The 21,769-nt window shown below is 29.6% G+C and overlaps 3 protein-coding genes across 3 annotated transcripts; 1 reads left to right on the forward strand and 2 right to left on the reverse strand.

Moving 5' to 3' along the window:
• Positions 1-693, reverse strand: LOC114371782. The gene has a single exon (XM_028329122.1). The coding sequence runs from the start codon at positions 505-507 to the stop codon at positions 1-3; it is 507 nt and encodes a 168-aa protein (XP_028184923.1). The 5' UTR covers positions 508-693.
• A 2,153-nt stretch (positions 694-2,846) lies between these two features.
• LOC114370362 lies at positions 2,847-4,023 on the reverse strand. Its single transcript, XM_028327678.1, has one exon. The coding sequence runs from the start codon at positions 3,901-3,903 to the stop codon at positions 3,355-3,357; it is 549 nt and encodes a 182-aa protein (XP_028183479.1). The 5' UTR covers positions 3,904-4,023; the 3' UTR covers positions 2,847-3,354.
• Positions 4,024-7,739: 3,716 nt separating this feature from the next.
• On the forward strand, positions 7,740-13,329 carry LOC114370850 (putative E3 ubiquitin-protein ligase XBAT34). The gene is made up of 9 exons (XM_028328244.1): positions 7,740-8,106; positions 8,240-8,354; positions 8,741-8,821; positions 8,930-9,018; positions 9,113-9,204; positions 9,408-9,489; positions 9,776-9,878; positions 10,633-10,718; positions 12,393-13,329. The coding sequence occupies exons 1-9, from the start codon at positions 8,005-8,007 to the stop codon at positions 13,011-13,013; spliced, it is 1,371 nt and encodes a 456-aa protein (XP_028184045.1). The 5' UTR covers positions 7,740-8,004; the 3' UTR covers positions 13,014-13,329.
• Positions 13,330-21,769: the final 8,440 nt, after the last annotated feature.

The following is a 21,769-nucleotide window of genomic DNA, read 5'->3' on the forward strand; positions in this document are numbered from 1 at the left end:
TCAGCAACCTCGGGCTAGCATTTCCATAAATTCCTGCAAAGACCTCTCTTTCTGAAGCCTCATTTCTTCACGGAACTTGGAAATGAATTCCTCTGCCTTCTGATCCACCTGCATCTCGTTTGTCTTAGCAACCAAAGCCTTCCATGCATCCTCTATAGTATCCATGATACCATTGTCAATCATCACCTCTTTGCCTCTGCTTCTTTCCTCTTGATGTGCATGTGCATGCACATTCATCACAGAAGAAGAACAAGAACAAGAAGGCTCATGACAAAAGAGGTTATCTATGCGTACGGAAGATATGTTCTTCTTCGAAGAGAGAGAGCGACGATCCCTTGAGGGAATGAGGTGAGGAAGGGTGTGCAAGATGGTGATGAGGCGTTTGAAGGTGGCTTCTATGGCTTTCGGAATGTAGAGTTTGTGAACTTTTGATTGCACTTTGTTGGAGATTCTCTTCCAAGTCTTCTTGGCAGGATCAAACTTCTTTCCTAGCCTTAGACGAGCCATATCCCAACAACAACAACAACAAAAAAAACTTATAGTTGGAAAGAAGATGATGAGAGAAAAACAAGGGATTGGAACAAGGTGAAGGAGGTTTTTATGCACACTGTTCTTTATATGATTTATTTCTTCTCAATCATCTCCATTAATTTCTACTGCATCGAATGTGGAACATGGAGTCTGTTTGGAATAACTAATCAAAAGAAGAAAATTGATTTTTTTATGTATGGTTTTTTAATTCATTTTGGAAGCTTAAAATATGAATTGATTTCATTTTGAAATAATCTTAAATAAAAGTTAATGCATTTGGAAAATATCTGAATAATCTTATATTAGATTGATTTAAAAATCAATTGATTTAGTTACACTCAATAATCAGAATAACTCAAAAATAGAATAAAATATAATAAATATAGTATATAATAACTTTATAATAGAATAATATATTATAATTAATTTAAGATTCTATTGAAAATAGAATAAATATAAATTTGCATTAATTAATTGAATTATGTAGAATGAATGAATATGAGTTGATACGATCCTATAGAATTAAATATTTATATTTATATGTATATATATTGGGGTACCTCGCATCCCTTATCGGGCTGGTTCCTGAATCCGAGGGTGTGTCTTGGTCTGTTGTAACTTGTAAGGTGGAGTTTTAAAGCTTCGGGAATCCTATCAATCGAAGTGAGGTTATTGTGAAGAATGAGAATGGTTTGATACTTGTTTAGAGGTTTTGCTGATGATGCTGAGTTATGTTGGAGTGGGAAGTAAGACGTGAGGAGAAATGTGGCTCTGTTTTGGTTTTCTTACACTTATGATCAAACACTTGGTGGGTGGTTATATGTGGTTAAACAATGATGTGTTAGGTTCTGGTATATACTCTCTATGTTTTGAGGTGGGGTTTGATATTAGAGGAATCACGAATTTTCCTTGCTGAATGTCCTAGAGAACAATAGCGTTCTGGTATATGCATCCTTGTTTTTGTGAGGTGGGGTGGGTTTGGCTGTCCTAGACAATTCAGTAATTATTATGCATAATTTTGATTTTAATGGAGAAGAATGAAATAATTAAAATGAATATTCAAATTAATTAAATTTAATGAAGAAGAATAAAATAGTTAAAATAAATATTCGAATTAATTGTATTTAATAAAGAAGAATAAAATAAATAAAAAAGAAATTGATTGCATTTACTTGAAAAGAATGAACTATCACGTGCATCATCCATAGAACAAAACAGTTTTTCTTATATATTTTTTTGCTAAATTGTCTTGGCAAAAGCCTAAGACACTAATGGATTAATACTCATGAAGGGAATTTACATCTTTCAAAAGAAAGTTTACAGTAAACTCAGGAATAACACTAAAAACGCAAGAATAAGTTACACATAAACCATGCTTTGAAAAGGAAACAGCCAAGATGTTGGCTTCTCTAATAATGTGTTTATAATAACATTGTTGGAATTGTCCATAAAAAATGGCCCATAACTCTGCAAGACGCAACCGTTGTGCCTTGGTAATATGATCCATCACAATTAAGTTTAAAGAATGTCTGACTAGGCTTCTTCCACTTTCTAGACTTATCATGATCAATCATTGTCTCATCATTGAGAAGCAAATTTTTGGACTTCCTTGCTTCTTTGAATTTCATGAAGAAGAGCCTTGACATCAGCAGCAATTTCCTCCATGGTTACCCATTTTTTCCGAAAAATCATCTCATTCCTCCTCCACCAAATTTTGTTTAAACCGCATCGAAAACAACATTTCAATGTGAACTATCAGTACATATGGTATTTCGCAAGTTTCTACTCAGCCAATCAAGAACATCATTTTGGAAGAAATCTGAATTTTCATGCATATTAAAATGACACTAAACCTGTTTTGCCCACTTACAATCACGCAGGGCATGCAACAAGGTCTCAGAATGTTTATTGTATAACATGCATCAATCATCAGTACAGGAAATAGCCGTAAAATTCATCTTATTTCTTGGGATATGATATGCAAACACAAGGAGCAAGGTGGGTTGATCAGTGTTACATGATGAAGCATGATAAATGACCAAACTATATCAGTCATTAGAAATTCTAACAATGCCTCTCATGTCTGGAAAGCTATAATTTCTCAATGACATAATATTGGAAACAACTTACCTTGGAACGTTCATAACGGTATTTCAGCTTCTCAATGGCATAATAAGGATATAAATTTGAAGCTTCACGTTGGCCTTTTAACAAAATTAACATCTCCCCCGAAATCAGCATATACGATACCTCTTACTATGCATCAAAAACCAGCACTCCTTTTAAATATTCGCACAGGGGAAGAAAACTATGAATTTAAGACCAAGAAATCAATAATATTTTCTTCTTGGGCATAACTCAAGAAATTTACAAAATGAAAATTACATAATTGATAATCACCAATTCTGCTCAACGCTACAATTGTTATTGCTAATTCCCCTTTCTATTTAGAAAACAATTTCCCACCAAAAAAGTAAGACCCCTTTTAGCAAACACTTAGTCCTAATTTTTAGGCCTTTTTAGCTACAGATAACACGGGAAAGGAAAGCCTTATCTTTTGACACTTGAAAGAAGGTCCTGCAACTACATTGAGCTTTCTACATGTTATCAGATACATGTTAATACACACTTGATGAGATATGCATACATGAGAATGAAGAATAAAAACAATGTAAAGAGGGAAAATAATCCCTTAGGAAAAGCCTAAAGAATAGATATATATCCTGCCACAGTTTTTGGCAAAATCCACTTCAACTGACTACCTCAAAAGAAAAATCCAAACAACCATGCTCCATAGGTCACTATGAATAACAAAAATAAATTTCAGGAACCTCGGGCTAGCATCTCCTGAAATTCAAGCAAAGACCTCTCTTTCTGAAGCCTCATATCTTGACGAAACTTGGAAATGAATTCCTCTGCCTTCTGATCTACCTGCAGTTGAGGTGACTTAGCAACCAAAGCCTTCCATGCATCCTCTATAGTGTTCATATCACTGCTCCCTTCTGCCAAATCCTTTTTCACCTCTTTGCTTCTGCTTGTTTCCCCATGATGTGCATGTGCATGCACATTCATCACAGAAGAAGAAGAAGAAGAAGAAGAAGCAGGCTCAGTAAAGAGATCATCTATGCTTATGACAGATATGTTCTTCTTGCTATGAACATGGTAATTATTCGAAGCGAGAGAGCGACGATGACGAGCTCTTGAGGGTATGAGGTGATGAAGGGAGTGCAAGGAGGCAAGGAGGCGTTTGAAGGTGGCTTTGATGGCTTTGGGAATGTTGAGTTTTTGGACTTTTGATTGCACTTTGTTGAAGAAGCTCTTCCAAGCCTTCTTAGCAGGTTGGAGCTTCTTTCCTAGCCTCAGACGAGACATCAATCCCAACAAAGAACTTTTGGTTGGAAAGAAGGGATTGGAACAAGGTTGTCTAAAACAGGTGGGAGAGTTAGAACTAAGAAATTGTTCTTATGGTGAAGGGAGTTTTGATGCACAGCATTTTATGTAATTTCTTTCCACTCAAGTCTCTCCATTATCTTTGTGGTGTGCTGTCACATTGCCACATCATTAGTCAAAACAATGACTCAAGTACCATTTGTTTGATTTCTATATTGCATCCAATGTGGAATAGTCTGTTATATGTTTCTTTTATTCATTTGAGAAGTTTAAAAGAAAATATGAATTCATTTTATTTAGAAATAATCTTAATTTAAATGTTTGTGTATTTGGAAATTCACTAAATTTTGTTTTGATTTTATTTTTGTTTTAATAAACTGACAATTTTACCTATTCTAACTAAGGTTAAGATTTTTTTATTAATTTATTGAAAACATACTTTTTATTTATTTTGTAATTGGAAAGTATTTGAAGCTTCTTATTTGATATATAATTAATTTTTCTCCCATCTGATAGGCCTATTTTGAGATAAAATACCTCCAACATGATCATGTCACTAAATCACTTATTTCAACAACTTTTGATATACTTTAGATTTATTTATTAAGTGTTTTAAACATGAAAGTTGGTTAATCAATCAATTTAAAACCTTATGTAGTTATGTTGCACAATTAAATTTTAAATAAAATCAAATTAAATCAATTCTAACTTTAGTAATTCCAAACAAAATCAAATATTCAGAGATATTGGTCAAGAAAGATAGGTACAAGTTGAAATGTATTCAAATAAAATTCAAATTTTTAGGGCAAGTATGTCACTTTCGGCATAATAGACAGCGCAGAAGCAACCTTGTGTGCTAAGTTTATAAGGAAAGCTCACTTCTGTGAACCCCACCATATGGGAGGGAAGTGCCGGCATGAACTTTAAGTTTTCAACTTCTTTTTTAAGATATAACTTCAAATTTTCTCCCTCAGATTTGTAAACAGTATAGTTAGGTTGTGTTTGACAGTCAGTTACATGGGATAATTAGCAGCCACTTGTTTCCACTTTGCTTCCAAAACGATAACCACAAATTGTACGGTATGAATATAATCTCGTTGAGTTATCACTTGTGTGTTGGTTTGGTTGCCTATAAGCTAAGGCAAGAATAGAGTTATACCTTTTTATTATCCTAGCGTATTGGCAGAGTAGAGTTGTTAAAATGTTTGAGAAGAGTAGAGTTGTTAAAATGTTTGAGAAAATTACTTTGAAAAGTTAATTGAAACATGAAAAATTAATTAATAATTAAAAGCTAAAAATTATTTTATTGAATCATAATTGTTTGATAAAATTATCTGTTAAAATAATTAAAAAATATAAAGTTACAAAAAAGATAAAAATAATAAAATTTTACCAAGTAAAAAAGATCAAAAATAAAATCTAATAAATATTTAAGAATAAAAAAAATATAAAAAATTAGAAGTTAGAAGCTAGTATTTTAAAAATAATATTTCAAAAAATACAAAAAACTATTAAAAAAATTGTTTATCAAAAAAGTCAAATAATTTTTTTTTATATATACTTGTCATTTTATAAGTCCATCTAACTTTACTGGTTTTTGTTTAGTTTCTGTTGAGATCGAGAGAGATAATTTTTTAAAATAATCTATTATGTAATAATATTCTACCAAGTTTTTCTCTGCATCCCATCATACCAAAAAGATAAATTATAAATAAGAGTTAAAAGAAGGCTGATAGTAAAATTCTACCCAAAAAAATAGCAACACAGATGATATGTTTGCATAACAATGTTAAAATGAGGAGGAAAAAAAAAGAAAAAGATAAATGCACACAAATATATCTCCCCGTAATGACTAATAGCTCTGTATATAATTCAGCAAATAAAAATAGCTCTCTATATTGCTTTGCACAAGAGGTCTCTTATGCAAAAAGTTAAAAATTGAAAACGAAAACGTAAAAAGAAAGATCAAATCACGATGGAAATATTAAATGTTGATCATTGGATAGTATCATGAATGATAAATATTAAATTTTAATGAATATGTATTAATAATATAAAATAATTTTATAATATCATTTGATCATAAATTATAATATATGATAAATTTATTAATTTTTATAATAATTATTTTAAAAGTCATATAAAATTATTTTACATAATTATTAAGCATTATTTTTCTTCAAACTAATTTAAAATATTTTTCATTACTTTAATTATCTTAATTAATTTTTTTATTTTGTTGCCCACCTGACACTTAACTAACTGCCCACCTGACACTTAACTAACTAAAATTAATGGGAAAAAAAATAGAAAAGAACATTAAAACATGAGAAAAAAATCATCATGTGTGATATTGGTAAATTTGTTAATTTTTATAAAATTGTATTAAAATATATACCAATGATGATTTGTGATTATGTTTATATTACCAATATTCAGTACATTATGATTAAACTCCTAAAAATATGAAAAAAAAATTATAAAACTAGACAAAAAATATATTTATAAAAATTTAAAAACATATTTAAACTTTCCATCAAAGTAGGTTGAAGTATTCTTTGTAGTGGTGACAATACTAGCCAATCCATCCCATTTTGGCCCGTCCCGCCATCAGCCTACCAAAAATAGGACTAGGGAAGCTAGCCCGTTTAGTTAGGGTGGGCTAGACACCTTGGCCTCTACCCCTTATACGTGGGTTGGTGGGTTAGTCCACCTTATGATTTTAAAAAAATTTAAAAAAGTCTTAGAACATATGTATAATATTGATGTTTTTAAGTAAATACCGAAGTGCCTTATATATTAGCAAAAAAAATAGTATTATTAACAATGATCTTTGGCATAAGGAGTGACGAAGTTAAAAATTAAAATCACAAAAATTTAGTTGATTACATTGTTAGAAATAATATTAAATAACATGATAATGTGACTCATGTGAATTAAGGGCCTAAATTAATTTAATAAAATATGAGGACTTATTGACAAATATAAAAAGTTAATAAACTTCTGATAACTAATTTGATAAAAGTTTGTTAATAAAAAATAAAGGGTTGTATCTCTACCATAAGAGTTTTTTTATCTAATTATCCATCAAGGACGTAAGAGGAAAATAAAAGAAAAAAGAAATAGATTGGACAAAAAAAATTAAAGAACTTATATTTTTTATAAATGAAGATAAATTCTATTTGCCTTAGAACATATAATAGATTCATTAAATATAAATTTATATAATTATGTCAACCTTTGTGCATTCCAATAAAAAACAAACAATAATTCTCTCTATATAAAAGTAATTCTTGTAACCCATTTGTGGGAAGAATTGGTATAAGCTACTCTCTGTCTTCATATCTGGTCATATGTGGTTGCGCTAGGTGGTTGAAAGTTATTTCCGGATTCATCCAAGTTAATGCATTATTAAGTATGAATCCTTTTTATACTATGAATTGTAAGATACAATATAATTTTTACATATAGAGGCTATAGTATCTTTGGTGATTTTTTTACATATTTTTAAAAATATAAAAATAGAAGGGGAGCGACAAACTAATCCGTCCGGCCCCTGTGGCAAGCTGGTGGTTGAAAAATCCACCCACGTCCCGCCAAATTTATGTCCCGCGTTGTCATTCCTAATTCTTTCATGAATTCAGTTCAGTGCATATCTACGCACGCTTTGTTGGTTTTGCAGCTTCACACATAGCGTCTATTCCTTCTTTCCTAAGAAAACAATCACTATCACTACTACGTTAACGCGCTTGGTTGGTTTTGCAATATAAATAAATAAAATGTTATTATTTGGTTATTTACACTTTTAGCCCCCACACATTTCCCAATAGTATTTTTTTTCTCTTCTTCTTCTTCCTCCATAATCCATTATCATATTCATATTTGATCACTATCTCTGTTACCTTACACCGCTTTATACATTTTCCAGGAAAGTTTGTAATTTTCCTGGAAAAAATTCTGATTTAATTCAGGCCCAATTTTCCTTCCCCTTATACCAGAATACCCGTTTCATATTTTCTGCGAAATCTATAAATAAACTCAAAAGAAAGAGAAAAAAAAAATCTAATTTGCTTCTGAATTCCGATGGGGCAAGGGCAATCCAAAGACGAGTTGCTCTATCAGCAAGTCAGTTATGGGAACGCCGAAGGAATCAAAACCCTTCACAGAGAAGGTGCAGGCCTAGAGGTAGTGGAACTGTGCCAAAATTTCCGTACAAAATGTTAATTTTTATTATTGTTATTGTGGTGGTTAAGGGAATGATGATTCTGGGTTTGGATCGGTTGCATATTTTTGTTGATTGTGTTGATCTTTGATGCAGTGGAGGGACAAAGATGCGAAGACCCCCTTGATTGTTGCTTGTATGAATCCTCGGCTTTATAATGTTGCCAAAACTTTGATAGAACTTGGAGCCAATATCAATGCATTTCGTCCTGGTATTGTTCTCTTTTCGTTTTTTTTTATGGTTTCAGACTAAATTAATTAGCTTATTGGGAAACGGTGCTGACTGCTTTGAATTTGAATTGGAATTAAATGATTACAATTTCTGAGAAACGGGAATGCTGTGGTAAATTGCCATTTGATAAAACTTAATACTTGGTAGTAAAAGTAATATAATCCTCAGAGTTTTCTGGTGATGAGGTGTCTTGTTATAGATGTTTACATGGCCTGTAGATTCCTTAGTTGAGATGGTTGTCTTGCTTGTCTTTGCTGCCATCCTTAATTTTCCGGAACAAGAATTGTAATGGAAATTGAACAATGAACTTGATTTACGATTTGCTTTTGCTTCATCTGTTGGCTTCAACTTTCAACTGTTGTTTAGGTCGTCATGGTGGGACTCCACTGCATCATGCAGCTAAAAGGGGCTTTGATAGTATTGTTAAGTTACTTCTTTTGCATGGAGGTATGGTCAAGTGTCTATAATATGCAAAACGTGACTGTTTTCATTCATTTGAATTGTAGAAACTCCAATGAATGTTATTTATATGGGATTTACTGATCAACTTTGCAGCCAATCCTTTAGTCTTGAATGATGATTGTCTAACTGCTCTTGAGGTTGCCAGGGCCAAAGGACACAGCAATGTTGTTCGTACAATTGAGGTACAAAACTTTTTTAATGTAACATTAATTCCTTCTCTTTATCTTGATACCTGAAGCATCTAAGTTCCTCCAATGATGATTTGTTGGCTTGTAGAGTCATCTATGCTTGTTCTCTGGTTGGCTGTGCGAGTTTCATGGACCTGGGTTTCTAGAAGTAGTAGCTCCTCAGTTGGTATCAAAAAAAGTGTGAGTATCATGTGGCATATTGTTGAAGCATCTAAGTTCACTTTCACATTTGCTATTTTATGGCTAGTTCTAGCTTTATTGCTTAATGGATGGCCTTGCATTCACACAACCTGCAAATTAGTTTTTTCAATTGTTTTATGGGTGAACTTTTTATTTGTACAAAACTGGTGATTATGCTCACCATTGATTAATTTTATTTTCAGTTGGGTGGTTGTTTTACCAGTTGGCTCCCGTACTCTTGCCAAGCCTTACAAGTTGGAGCTTGCCATATATTCTAGGTTGCAGGTATTCCATAGTTAATCATTTTTCCATACATCCACAACACATAGAAGATAGCATGTTTATTTTTTGTTAAAGTGAAGATATTCGAGATACTAAATCATTTTACTTTTCTACAATGTGGGCAAAAAAACTATAATAGGAACATTGAAATGCTTTTAACAATATATGTTTGCTCTTAAAATTATCACATTAGACTTAGAGTTGGTGCTTTACTGCTTTTCTGAATATTCTTTCCATATCATTAGATGTATTTGCATGTATTTTCTAATGCATGAAATTAAACAAGCAGGACGCACAACCACGTACCGTTATTGGACTGTGGAATGCCGATTTACAAGATCCAAAGCTTCACCAGTCTGATCCGTCAGTGACAGTTGTTGATCGCATTACTAGTACTCTCTTATACTGTGTTCTTTCTCCTTTCCTGTAAGGTTGTCAAACTCAAGTTGGGTTAACTCATGGGGAATAGTAAACTTGAATCTAATTTTGTAGAAGTTTACATGCTTTAAAAATTCATTTAGAAAATATATCTTAGTACCCAAATATAATTAAATGGCATATCCATAATCAATATTGAATATTCAACATAATAAAGCAAACAAAAGTAATGAAATGAAAAAACATATCTCAATTCTGGAACCAACTGTTATATTATACTAGTCCAGTGCTTCCTTGTTCAATAAAACAAAACTAAAAGAAAACAATGCAGGATAAAAAAAACATAAAATTAGCTTCATAAACTAAAAATAGAACAAAAGGAAAAGAATGAAAGATAAAAAAATATAAAATTAGCTGCATAAACTCAATACAACTCACTGAATAGAAGCAACTCAACAGAAGTACACAACAAAATTGAAGAAAGCTGTGTGTTTTGAGTCTCAAACCATGAGCAAATCCTAACTTGAAAACTTGCTGTTTAATCTGGAGTTTACTGATTTTTAGCAAAGTTTACTTGAACTTGAATGAGTTTGGGAGAAAAAAAAGTGAGTTTGCAAGATTTAATTTTGTTTTTGTCCTAACATCTTAAACTCCTCAGGAAATAAAGATTAGGAGGTAATTGAAGAGTTTGGCAACTATGATTTTTTCATAATGACAATGCTTTCTTCTTGACTGGCTTTGACATTGTCATATTTTGTCTGCTTATAGAAACACGCGTTAAACTTGGGCCTGCAAGTGAGAATGACAAGCAACAACTTACATGGTTTTCTAATGCTTGCAAAGGAATTCCACAGGTATGTCACATGCTATGTACACTGATTCTATTATGATTGTAAGCTTTGCATTGCTTAAACAGTAATTGTAAAATCACTCTTCTCTGTTTTTTGAGAGTTTTTCTTTGGAATGTAGTACGTGATAATTGTCTATATGTAACTTAAATGTTAATCCCTAAGGAGGAGTATTGATTTTTTTCTGAAAAATAAAGTCATTAAGATAACTTAAATGTCAATGATGTGTTGCTGAAATTTTGGGTTTAAGGATAACTTCATCTTAGTTTCTCACTATGATTGTATGATTAAAGAGGCAGGGATAACGTGATGTTGGGTTCTTTTTTCACATGACATTTAAGGATAATATAGGTAAATTATGTTTTCACTGGCTAGTTGGATTTTTTTTTTCACAAATAGCCAAGTCTTATCCCACCATGTGAGATTCATGGATTACATGACGTCATTCGACTTGGTTAAAAATCAAATCTTCAGAGATATTGTTCACCATGAGATCCCTCTTAACAACTTCCTCAAATGTCCTTCTTGGTCTCCTTCTCCCCTTTTTCACATGACTAAAACCCACGCAATCTTTGTACATGCACAATCACTTAATATATCATTGTATACAATCATTTCGTATCTTGTTCTTTCTTCTGTGGTCACATTTCCATCTTAACAGTCTCATTTCTGCTACTCTCACCTTTTTCTCTTGTCCCTTTAACACTCACTACCATATAATATAGACGAATGTGTAGCAATATGATAAAATTTTCCTTTAAGCTTGGTAGGTTTTTTTTGAAAGGCCAAGATAAATTATATTATATAATAAAAGTACCAGAGGTACTACATATTACAAATAGGATCCTGAAAGATCAGGAAATATAACCCCCTACACGAATGAAAATCCTAAAAACAGAAGCTTTAGCTAAAAGCTGTGGACATATTTGAAGACCAACAATAATAAGGAATCTGGAAGTTCCTAGTGTCTTTAAGCTTGGTAGGTATTTTGCAATCACAAATAATCCCTAGTGTCTTTCTCCATTTTAGCCATCCCACTTGTATCTTGTATTAGATCCTGGTTAATTTCCTCATCATTTTGTAAATATTGATCTGAGATATGTAAACCTATCCTTTAAAAAGTTATTGAGTGGTCAAATTAAATTTTCTGCAATTTGCTCACGCAGTATTTGATGCTCTATAAATGTGATACTAAAAGATGTAGGGATCTTTTTCTCATTGAAAATCACAATGTCATTTGCTTCATGGAATTAATCGTGGAAGATTTCTCTATCTTGTTATTTTTATGAGAATCAAAAACATGGTGCAAAGTGCAAACATTCTTTGCTTTACTTTAGTCAGAATGGTAAAAACATTTGGATTACCTTTTCATCTGAATGTTGGTGCAGTTTATTCCTCTGGCAGATGACCTTCATATCAGTGTTAATTCAAATCTTCAAAGCATTTATCACAGCCACTTTCATTTTTTTTAATTTCCCTTATTTATTGACGGACATTTTTTTTCTATCCAATTTCTATTTTCTGCTTTCCATTATTAAAAGCAAATTTTTATTTTTATCCCACCTTAGTTCATTTGTAACTCCCAAAATGTTAACAGAGGATTGCAGATAATGAACGTTTGAATTTTGATGCATGATTTCCTTGATCATTGCATGATGCATTATTCTTTTGATCTTGCAGGTAAGTCCAGCATTCTTGCAAAATAACGTGCCTACAGGTCCACCCACAGCACCACCAGTTGCAGAAGACACAGAGTTGGCTATGGCCATCAGTGCATCCCTTCAGTCTGCCATGCAGGAGAGGCCACCCTTTTCTGATACACAGCCAAGCTTTGAAGCAAGCTCTTCAAGCAGTGCAGTGAATACAGGCAATCATGGTTTTCTTGGCACACCAAATCCTAATACAAGTGATAGTGAGTTGGTACAAGAAGCTAACCCAGATGGCAATACTCAGCACCTCCAAAGCCATGTGAATGCTAGTGCTTTGGACTTGAATCCATCAGCTCCACCAATCGCCAATGAGATTCTGGCAGATGGTCCCATTCAGTATCCATCAATTGATTTAAGCCCTGTTGATATGGCATCTCCAGATGCTGAGAAGCTTCCTAAAGGAGAAAAAAATGCCGGTGGAAGGGGTTCATCATGCGTGATATGTTTAGATGCTCCAGCAGAAGGGGCATGCATACCCTGTGGCCATGTTGCTGGATGCATGTCTTGCTTGAACGAGGTGAAATCAAAGAAATGGGGTTGCCCTGTATGTCGAGCTAAGATAGACCAAGTCATAAAGCTATATCATGTTTGAGATTTGAGACGGTGTGGAGGAGTTAGCAGTGTTCATGCATGTTGCATAAAGTAGCAGTACACATCTTGTTTAAAAAATTAACATTTTCAGCTAGAAATGCATACAGAAAAATGTGTCTATACTAGGAGAATCACAATCCCACATGGGACTTTGTGAATATGTTAAATTTAATATGCTTCATTCTACGCACTTGTGGATTCAAATTAGCACTTCTGGAAGATCAACTTTTTTTTAGGAGTTCTGGAAGATCAACTGTGAAACTAGAGTATGAAAAATATTTATAAAGTTTTCAGGATTCCTGGGTTTTATTTTCAAACTTACGCATTTCATGTCCACTGTTTAGATTTGCACTTCATTCTTGTAATTTAAGGTTAAATAATTTTTTTGGTCTCTATAGGTAATATGATTTTATATTATTTTAGTCTTAATGTAAAAAAAAAAAAAAAAAAACTTTTGCATTGAGTCATTAAATTGTGTATGCGCAAGTCTCGTGTAAAAAAAAACTCATACTGAGAAATGAGTTTTTTTTTTTTTTTCAGTTCTGAGAAATGAGTTTTACAAAGAGAAAGAGCAATCATTGTATTGGAATATTGTAAATCAACGAAGAAAAAGAAAGTGTCACAAGAAAATGGGTATATACTTTGGCAGATTTTTTTAACATTAATGTTAACACAAAATGAGTCTTAACGTGTATGTATATAAGATTTTCTATAGGTTGATTGAATTTGAATAATTCTCTTGTTTTCCGTATCATTTAGGTTAGTATTTCTTTTTTATTATTTTCTTCATTTCTCTAAAGAAAAAAGATTTAGATTGACTTAAATTTGTCCCACCGCCAATCACTTAAATAAACTCATGTAAAATTATTTTAACTATTTTAACTTAATTAGATGTCTTGAGTTTGAATCTTAAGTATATAATTATGTTAAATATTTCAAGAAAAAAATTATTGTTCATAATAATTAATATTGGATTGGAATATGATTATTTTTCCTAAAAAAATACTTGTGATCTAAAAAAAATTAATCTTTAACCTTTTTCTTTTCATTTCTCTAAAGATTTAAAGCGTATCCTAATCAACATTTAATTATTTAAAGCGTATCCTAATCAACATTTACATATGTATGGTACTTGATAGAACATTATGGCGGGAGTTGATCCATGTAGCCGACCCCACCTAGTGGGATAAGGCGTTGTTGTTGTTGTAGTATTTTTAAAATTATATTTAAAGTAATATGTAATTAATTGATTATAGAAAAAAATTCCACATCTATCAAAAAAATAAACCCTAAATAATTAAATGTTGATTAGGATACGCTTTAAATCTTTAGAGAAATGAAAAGAAAAAGGTTAAAGATTAATTTTTTTTAGATCACAAGTATTTTTTTAGGAAAAATAATCATATTCAAATCCAATATTGATTATTATGAAAAATAATCATAATTTTAAAAATAATTATCATAAAAAAAATTAGTTACATGATAAAGTAGAGTTAGTTGGTAGTCTAATGAATATTTAGATGTTTAATATATTTACTCCCATCTTATAAATTAAAATCTTAGTATAAGAATCTCACTCTCTTTTATCTGTTAGGCATTATCAACAATCTTTTATCCCATTTCAAAAAATGAATTTTACACATTACCTCCGCAACTAAAAAAATATTAATATCTGTTTTAATTTAAAAATAATTTTATATCACAATTTAAATTATTTATTATAAATATAAAATATAATTTATATATTCAATAATATTTATGTATTATAAATTTTAAATTTTAAATTTTATATAAAAAATTATCCTGTCCAGTACATAAATTAAATGCTAGTTTAATTGAATCCAATTCTTCATAATTAGTTAATTGCCCATGAGACTTTTGTTTTTCGAAAGGCAAACAAAGTATATCATTAATGACTGATTGATGATCATATAGATAAAGATGGAGTTATCCCATTGTTATTGTTATAGAATCTCGGATCATTAAGCCACCAAAAAATAATAATGTCGGATCATTACGTTCTTCAATCTCTTATATTATTTATTGCAATCATAAAATGTCAAAATAAAATTGAAGACAAATTGATCTCTTAACAATCGTAACACTTGGATAGCAAAATTTTGACATGAGTCATCCGCGTCCGTACATTAACAATTAGAAGAATAATAAGTAGGTGATGTTCATAAAATGAATTGGAATAAATTTATTTTTATTTTTGTTGGATTTAAAATTTTGATAGAATTATTTATTTAAATTTAAACTCAACTACTCAACTTGGTTAGGAGTAAGTAACCTATGGAATAAAGACTAAATCAACTTATTCTTAGAGTCGTGTGGTGTGTAGAAATTTTAAGGTTCTCGGCAAAGTTCATGCTCAAAGTTTAGTTTAATATAATTTATCAAATCTATTTTAATTTTTTATTGACTACAAATTTTTTTTTCCTGAGTTTATTGACTACAAAGTATTATAATTAAGTACTCAGCAAAAAAAAAAGTATTATAGTTAAGTATTTATAAAATTTCACTATCAATGTAAAAATAATAATTTAATCTATCATTTAACACAGTTAATATCAAATGAGTTTTGGATAATTAATTTAATTTGAGAGAAATTAAACTACTATAAGCAAAAACAATAATTACAAGTATTATAATTAAGTATCTCTTACATTTCACCATCAATATATAAAATTACAAATTCATTCAATTTATCCATTAACATGATTAATAACAAATAAAGTTTGGGTAATCAATTATAATTTTTTTTTAAAAAAAAACTATTTTCAGCAAACACAAAAATTACGAATATTTCAATAACATTTTAGAAGCAATGCATTCATTTGGAATAGAATGTAATCTTTTTATATAATTTAATATTTTTAGTGGAGTATAGAATATTTTTAGAATTTAATTTATGTATTTTATTAATGTAAATAATATTTTTTATACAAACATCCAATAAAATTTGACCAATTTACAACATCTTCCTATTCATTAAATTGATATGGTGGTGGAGTGAATTCATGGATGATCTTTGTGTAAAAAATGTTTTATGTAAAACATTTTTTTACACAAAGATCAATGTAGCATTAACTGATAGGATGATATTCAATTTACGACTATGTAATCTTGCAAATGAAAATAATAAGAAATAATATATCACATAATAATAACATTTATCTTCTAATAATTCAAATCGATAATCAATATCAATATTTTATACAAAGTATAAAAAAATCGAGGCCTTAAATAATTCAGAGCCTAGAGCAATGTCTCATTGGCCTTGCAATTACCACCAACATACTTAGTTTATTGATATAATGTATCAATATTTACATTATGTATAACTGAATCAATAGAATTAAATAAACAAATTAAAATTAAGTATTTTAAAACATAGGATTTTAAAATAATATAAATATAAAATCATATTAAGAAAATTAAATAAAAAAAAAGTAATATATTGTTTTTAAAAATATATAAAACACCAAACCGACTTAAATGACCGAAAAAATATAACAAAAAAATTATTCTTCAAATGTAGTATATCTAATTTTAAAATAAATTTATTCAAATTAATTTGAGTTGAAGTTAGGTTTATAAGATAAGACTCGTCATGAACAACACTAATATTTGGCCAATTTATTAGGTGGGGGTAATTTTTTTTTTTTTTTAAATTATTAATTAAAGATTGTTTTTGAATTATTATCTATTTTGGGATAAATCACAATAAATATTATGACTTACGAGTTGAAAGTGATAATATTTATTATGATTTTTATTTTTTTTATTTTTGTTAATGGAAGTCATAATTTTTTTTACGACTTTAGTTATTTTTTTTACTTTAGGACTTAGAGTAGCATTTTTTTATGACTTTAAAGTTGGAAAGGTTTTTTTTAATGACTTTAAAAGTTGTAAAGTTGTTTTATTTTATTTAGAAGTGGTATATTTACTTATGACTTATAATTTCTTTTGTTTTACGTTAATTTTTTTAATTTAATTATTTAATAAATATTTTTTTTACTTTTCTAAGTTTTATTTAATATTTTATATATATTTTTATATGGTTTTATTTATTATTTTATATATTCTTGAATATTATTTTATTTGATATATTTTGTATATTTAATATTTTATATAGTTTTTTTTATTAATTTTAAGTAATTTTATTTGTTTTATAAATAAAAAAAATGCAAAATACTTAAATGAAAATTAAATGTAAGATGAGAGATCTCGATACATATTTAAAATAATTTTTTAAATTAATTAAAATACTTAAATTTAAATGTTTCCAAATTCAACAATTTTTCACAAAAAATGATTAAATAAATGAATTTAATTAATAGTACAAAACACAAAAGTATTTTAAATAAACTCATCTTGTCATACGAGAATGAATACCGGTAAAAGTATTTGAAATATTCTCATCTTGTCATACTTAAGTGCATACATTATTTAATATATAGAAATCTAAATTAAAAATATTTTATTAATGGTACAAATAAGTTTGATAGATCACAGTCTTCACAAATCATATGCGTTTTATGATCTCAAAATCTTAAGTCATATTCTCCTAAGTCTTCATGACTTTATCTAGTTTTTTTTACTGCACATCTTTATCTAGTTCTAGGAGCAGTAAGTTTTTCCTCATTCCTACTTACTGTAGTATTTTCAATTAATGTTATTTGTTGACATGGAATGGAAAGGATGGGCTGAGGACTGGTATTATCTATCTAGTCCCCAAATTTAACTTCCTAATATATTCTTGTACTGTCTGTTTCTGATATCTAATGAGTGGAAATTTGTTATCTTGTAGCCATTGGATATCATGTCCCCACCCTCTCCTCCTTCTCCTGTTCTCAGTTTAGATGTGTAAAATATTTTTTTTAAAATTATATTAGAAATATGATTTTAGAAAAAATAAATTAATTGTTGTTTATTTATTTTTAATTATTTATATATCAATAAATTTATTAAAACATATTTGTATACAATAATCATAAAAAAAAATCTTAAATTATGTACAAAATTTAAAATAAAATTAATAAGTAATAAATAAAATTTTAATAATCTCATTATGTACAAGTGAGTGGGTAACGATATTTTCATCCTGACCTGATCTGGATTAAAAAATTCAGATAATTTTCAAACCCAAATCGATCAACTAGGATATTTTTCATTAAAGTTGAGGTGGGTTTATATGAATATTCACTGGGTTTCGTTGGCATGCTTAGTTATTTGTTAACATTAGAGGTACTCTATTCATCAGATAGATTATTAGTCATCGATTTTTGTATAGTTTAGATAACAGTTTAAATTAATCCATCAAGATAGTCATTTTATGTAAAACGGGTTTATAAGAGAATCTTCCAACTTTAAATCTGTTAGAATTTGTTTTGCATGTTGAAGTACCATTTTAATTAAAAATAGCTCCAAGAATTCATACATATTCTATATATCCTATTCAGCATTTTCCTACCTTATTTCCACTCTTTAATTTGATTGAAAATGATAGACTTTTCCATCTTTAATTTTAAACTTAAGCTAATGATACTATTAATTTCACTTTTAAAACATTATAGCAGTAGAGTTAAGTTACATCTTGTTGGCATATCAAATCCGACGACAAATTTGGTGTCAAATCATCCTGTTTCTCCTATGTATTCACTTTGATTTGATTTGTCCTCACAAACTTCAAACTTTCTCAAATTTTATAATTGCCCCACTAGCAACGGTGATGCAACTCTTAATTTCTCGAGTAAGGTACTCATAGTCATAGGTATATATGAGCATGCCATTTGAGGTGAAAACTTTCACCTTTAAAAAAGTAATTTGTTTTGAAAATATTATTATCCTGCCAACAAATTTTGCATGCTATAATTGGAAGTGACATTCTCCAAACGATTGACCATCCATTTTCCATACAACTCCATTCGGAAAATAAGCATGGTCTGGATATATTCAGTCATCAATAGTATCGAACGGGTCAATTACACGGGCCAGGTGCCCTGGTCTTGCATATCTTATAAGCGTGTGTGTAAATAGGTTAGTGTTGGTAAAACTGATTTTGAATAAAATTTATTTATAAAATTAATTTTTGATAAAAAAATATTGTTTAAATATTTATATTCTAAAAAATTTAACAGTGAAATTAGTATAATTTTTTCTGTTCAATATAAAAAATTACCTAAATTATTTTAACCTCAATTCAATATTATAGAATCAAAAATCAATTTCTCAATATAAAATCAAATATATTGACAAATTAAACTAAATTTTAGATGGTTCAATGTACTTGCAGTAAAAAAAAATGGTTCAATTTAGATTCAAAGACGCACTAACTCTAGGAATTGAACGACTAATTGTAACGCTTTGAAAAACATTTTTTTAATATATAATTAAAGTTTTGTAAAGTTTAGACAGACATGCTGGTAGTGAAGCTATCTTAACTGCTATTTTTCTGATATTATTAGAGGATTTGATTCCCCGTAGCACCAGATAATATTTCCTTAAAGAACTCCTTTTAAAAAAATGAAATAATGTTAAGGAAAAAAAACTCTTTCACGTGCAATAATGATGACGAAAAGGATATGGGCACACACAAATAACATCACAAATAGAAAAAAATGAATTTAATATAATTCAGCGCCTAATCATGTTTATGTTTAAAAGAACATATCTCAACAAATATTCATTATATTAAGTAAGGTTATAATCTTTTTGGACAAATTTGATAAAAAATCTTCCCATTTCATCCCCAATAAGAGTTTTAACCCAAGTATTCTCAAGTGAATCCACTATGAGCTTCATCTCACTTTAATGCTCGTTTTACTGGTCATCAAATCGCACCAACAAACTTGGTATCATTGTTGAAAGAAAAAAAAAACCTCCATGCACAGTATGATAATCAAAAGATGGAATACACACGAAAACACCACAAATAAAAATTAAATAAGATCATAAACTTTTTGGACAAACTCAGATAAAATTTCTCTATTACATGTTTCTTGGACAAACTTAAAAAAAATCTCATTACACAACTCCCCTCTCACTTGGGTGGTGACCTTCTAATTAGGTTGGATGATACCTTCTCTCTCTTCACAATAACTCTTTTATATAGTGCATGGTGGTTCATGATGTACTTTATTCACTAATGAGTCTTGATGGCTTTTAATTATGCATTTCTTCACCTACTTTCTCATTATGGTAGTGAAATTTCCCGAGAGTCGAGATACATTTTCCTTGCCTTTGGAATGCATCTCTTAATTTTTCGTTCATCACTTGCATTAAGATTAATTTTTCCAACAATCTCTCTCTCAGTTAAAAATTTTAAACTTCACTGTTACCTCTCTAACTCTCTCTATCATGGCAGTTCATCACAACCATCTTCAATTTTTCCCCTTTGTTTTCACTTCGCAAACTTTGGTGTGTGTGTCTTGTCTTCCTTCGATCTTAATATTCTTTCACAAATATTGGATGATGACACTTCATGTGTTTGCACCTTCAACTCTAACATTGCTGAGAGACAAAACCCTTCACGCACAACAATAATGATCAAAAGGATATAAATAAATTTTATGTGATTTGGTATCTCTTATTTATGTCTACTGAATATTTTTAACAAATATTTACTATTTCAAGAAACATTACAATTGTTGTGAACAAATTAATTTAAGAAAATACTTCTTATTACAAGTTTGTTTAGAAAACTTGTAATAATAAGATTTTCTCACCTTTGTTTAGAAAACTTGTAATGGGTGGATTTTGTTAGATTTATGATCTAGAGAACTTATATTCATATTTGAGATAATAGATATTGTTGAGATATTTCGTAGATGTAAATAAAAATTGTTGAATCACTTAGAATTTAAGTCTTTCGTTATTTTTATTTGTGCATAATCATATACTTTTGATCATCATTATTGTGCATGAGAAAGTCTCCCCTCCCCACCCCACCGCAATAGTATAGGTCATAAATTTTTAATGTATATATAAAACGAATCCAGTACTATACATAACAAGAAAGGCCAGTAATATATTTTTTTATTAGTGAACATTTATTAAAAATAATAAAATTTTATGAAATTCACATTTTATTTTATTATATTATACTTTTAAATATTTTTAATAAATTTTAATCAATAAATAAAAAATAAATTAATGAGTGTTTTCTTAAGCCTCCTCGTACATAATTGTCTTCTTTCTATAATAATTTTTTATTTGATTAATTTAACTATAAAATTTCTTATAATAAACTTAATAAAATCACTTATTTTGGGATTATTTCTTTTAATCTTGGTAATTTAGGATGTGATTTTTTAATTGAAAGTTATTTGCCGTCAATGATTTTCATCATTGAAATTATTATAATCTGCACACAGATATCTAGGGTTTAGGGATTAGCACTTGTTGAAAAGTAACAATCTAATGATGGTAAGTTCACAAGCCCTACTAGTGCCTACTTGTATGCAACTATGGCTGATGATCCCATATTTTCCCAAACTAAAAAAGTCAGTCGTATCAGACGACATAAGAGGGCAGATAGGTAATTTCTCAAAAGGTGTTGTCAATCAACGCAAGAGAGAGAAGTTCCAAGACCATTTTATTATTATTATTATTTTTTTTACCGATAACCTTTATCTGTCTGCATCAATCATCTCTCACTGTCATTTTCAACCTATTTCCATTTCCACAAAAGCCCTAAAGTCCAAAACACTGCTTCTTTCTCAATTAAGCCCCTCTGGTCTCTCACTCGGA

The sequence above is a fragment of the Glycine soja genome, chromosome 10, assembly GCF_004193775.1.
Source record: "Glycine soja cultivar W05 chromosome 10, ASM419377v2, whole genome shotgun sequence".
NCBI lineage: Eukaryota > Viridiplantae > Streptophyta > Magnoliopsida > Fabales > Fabaceae > Glycine > Glycine soja.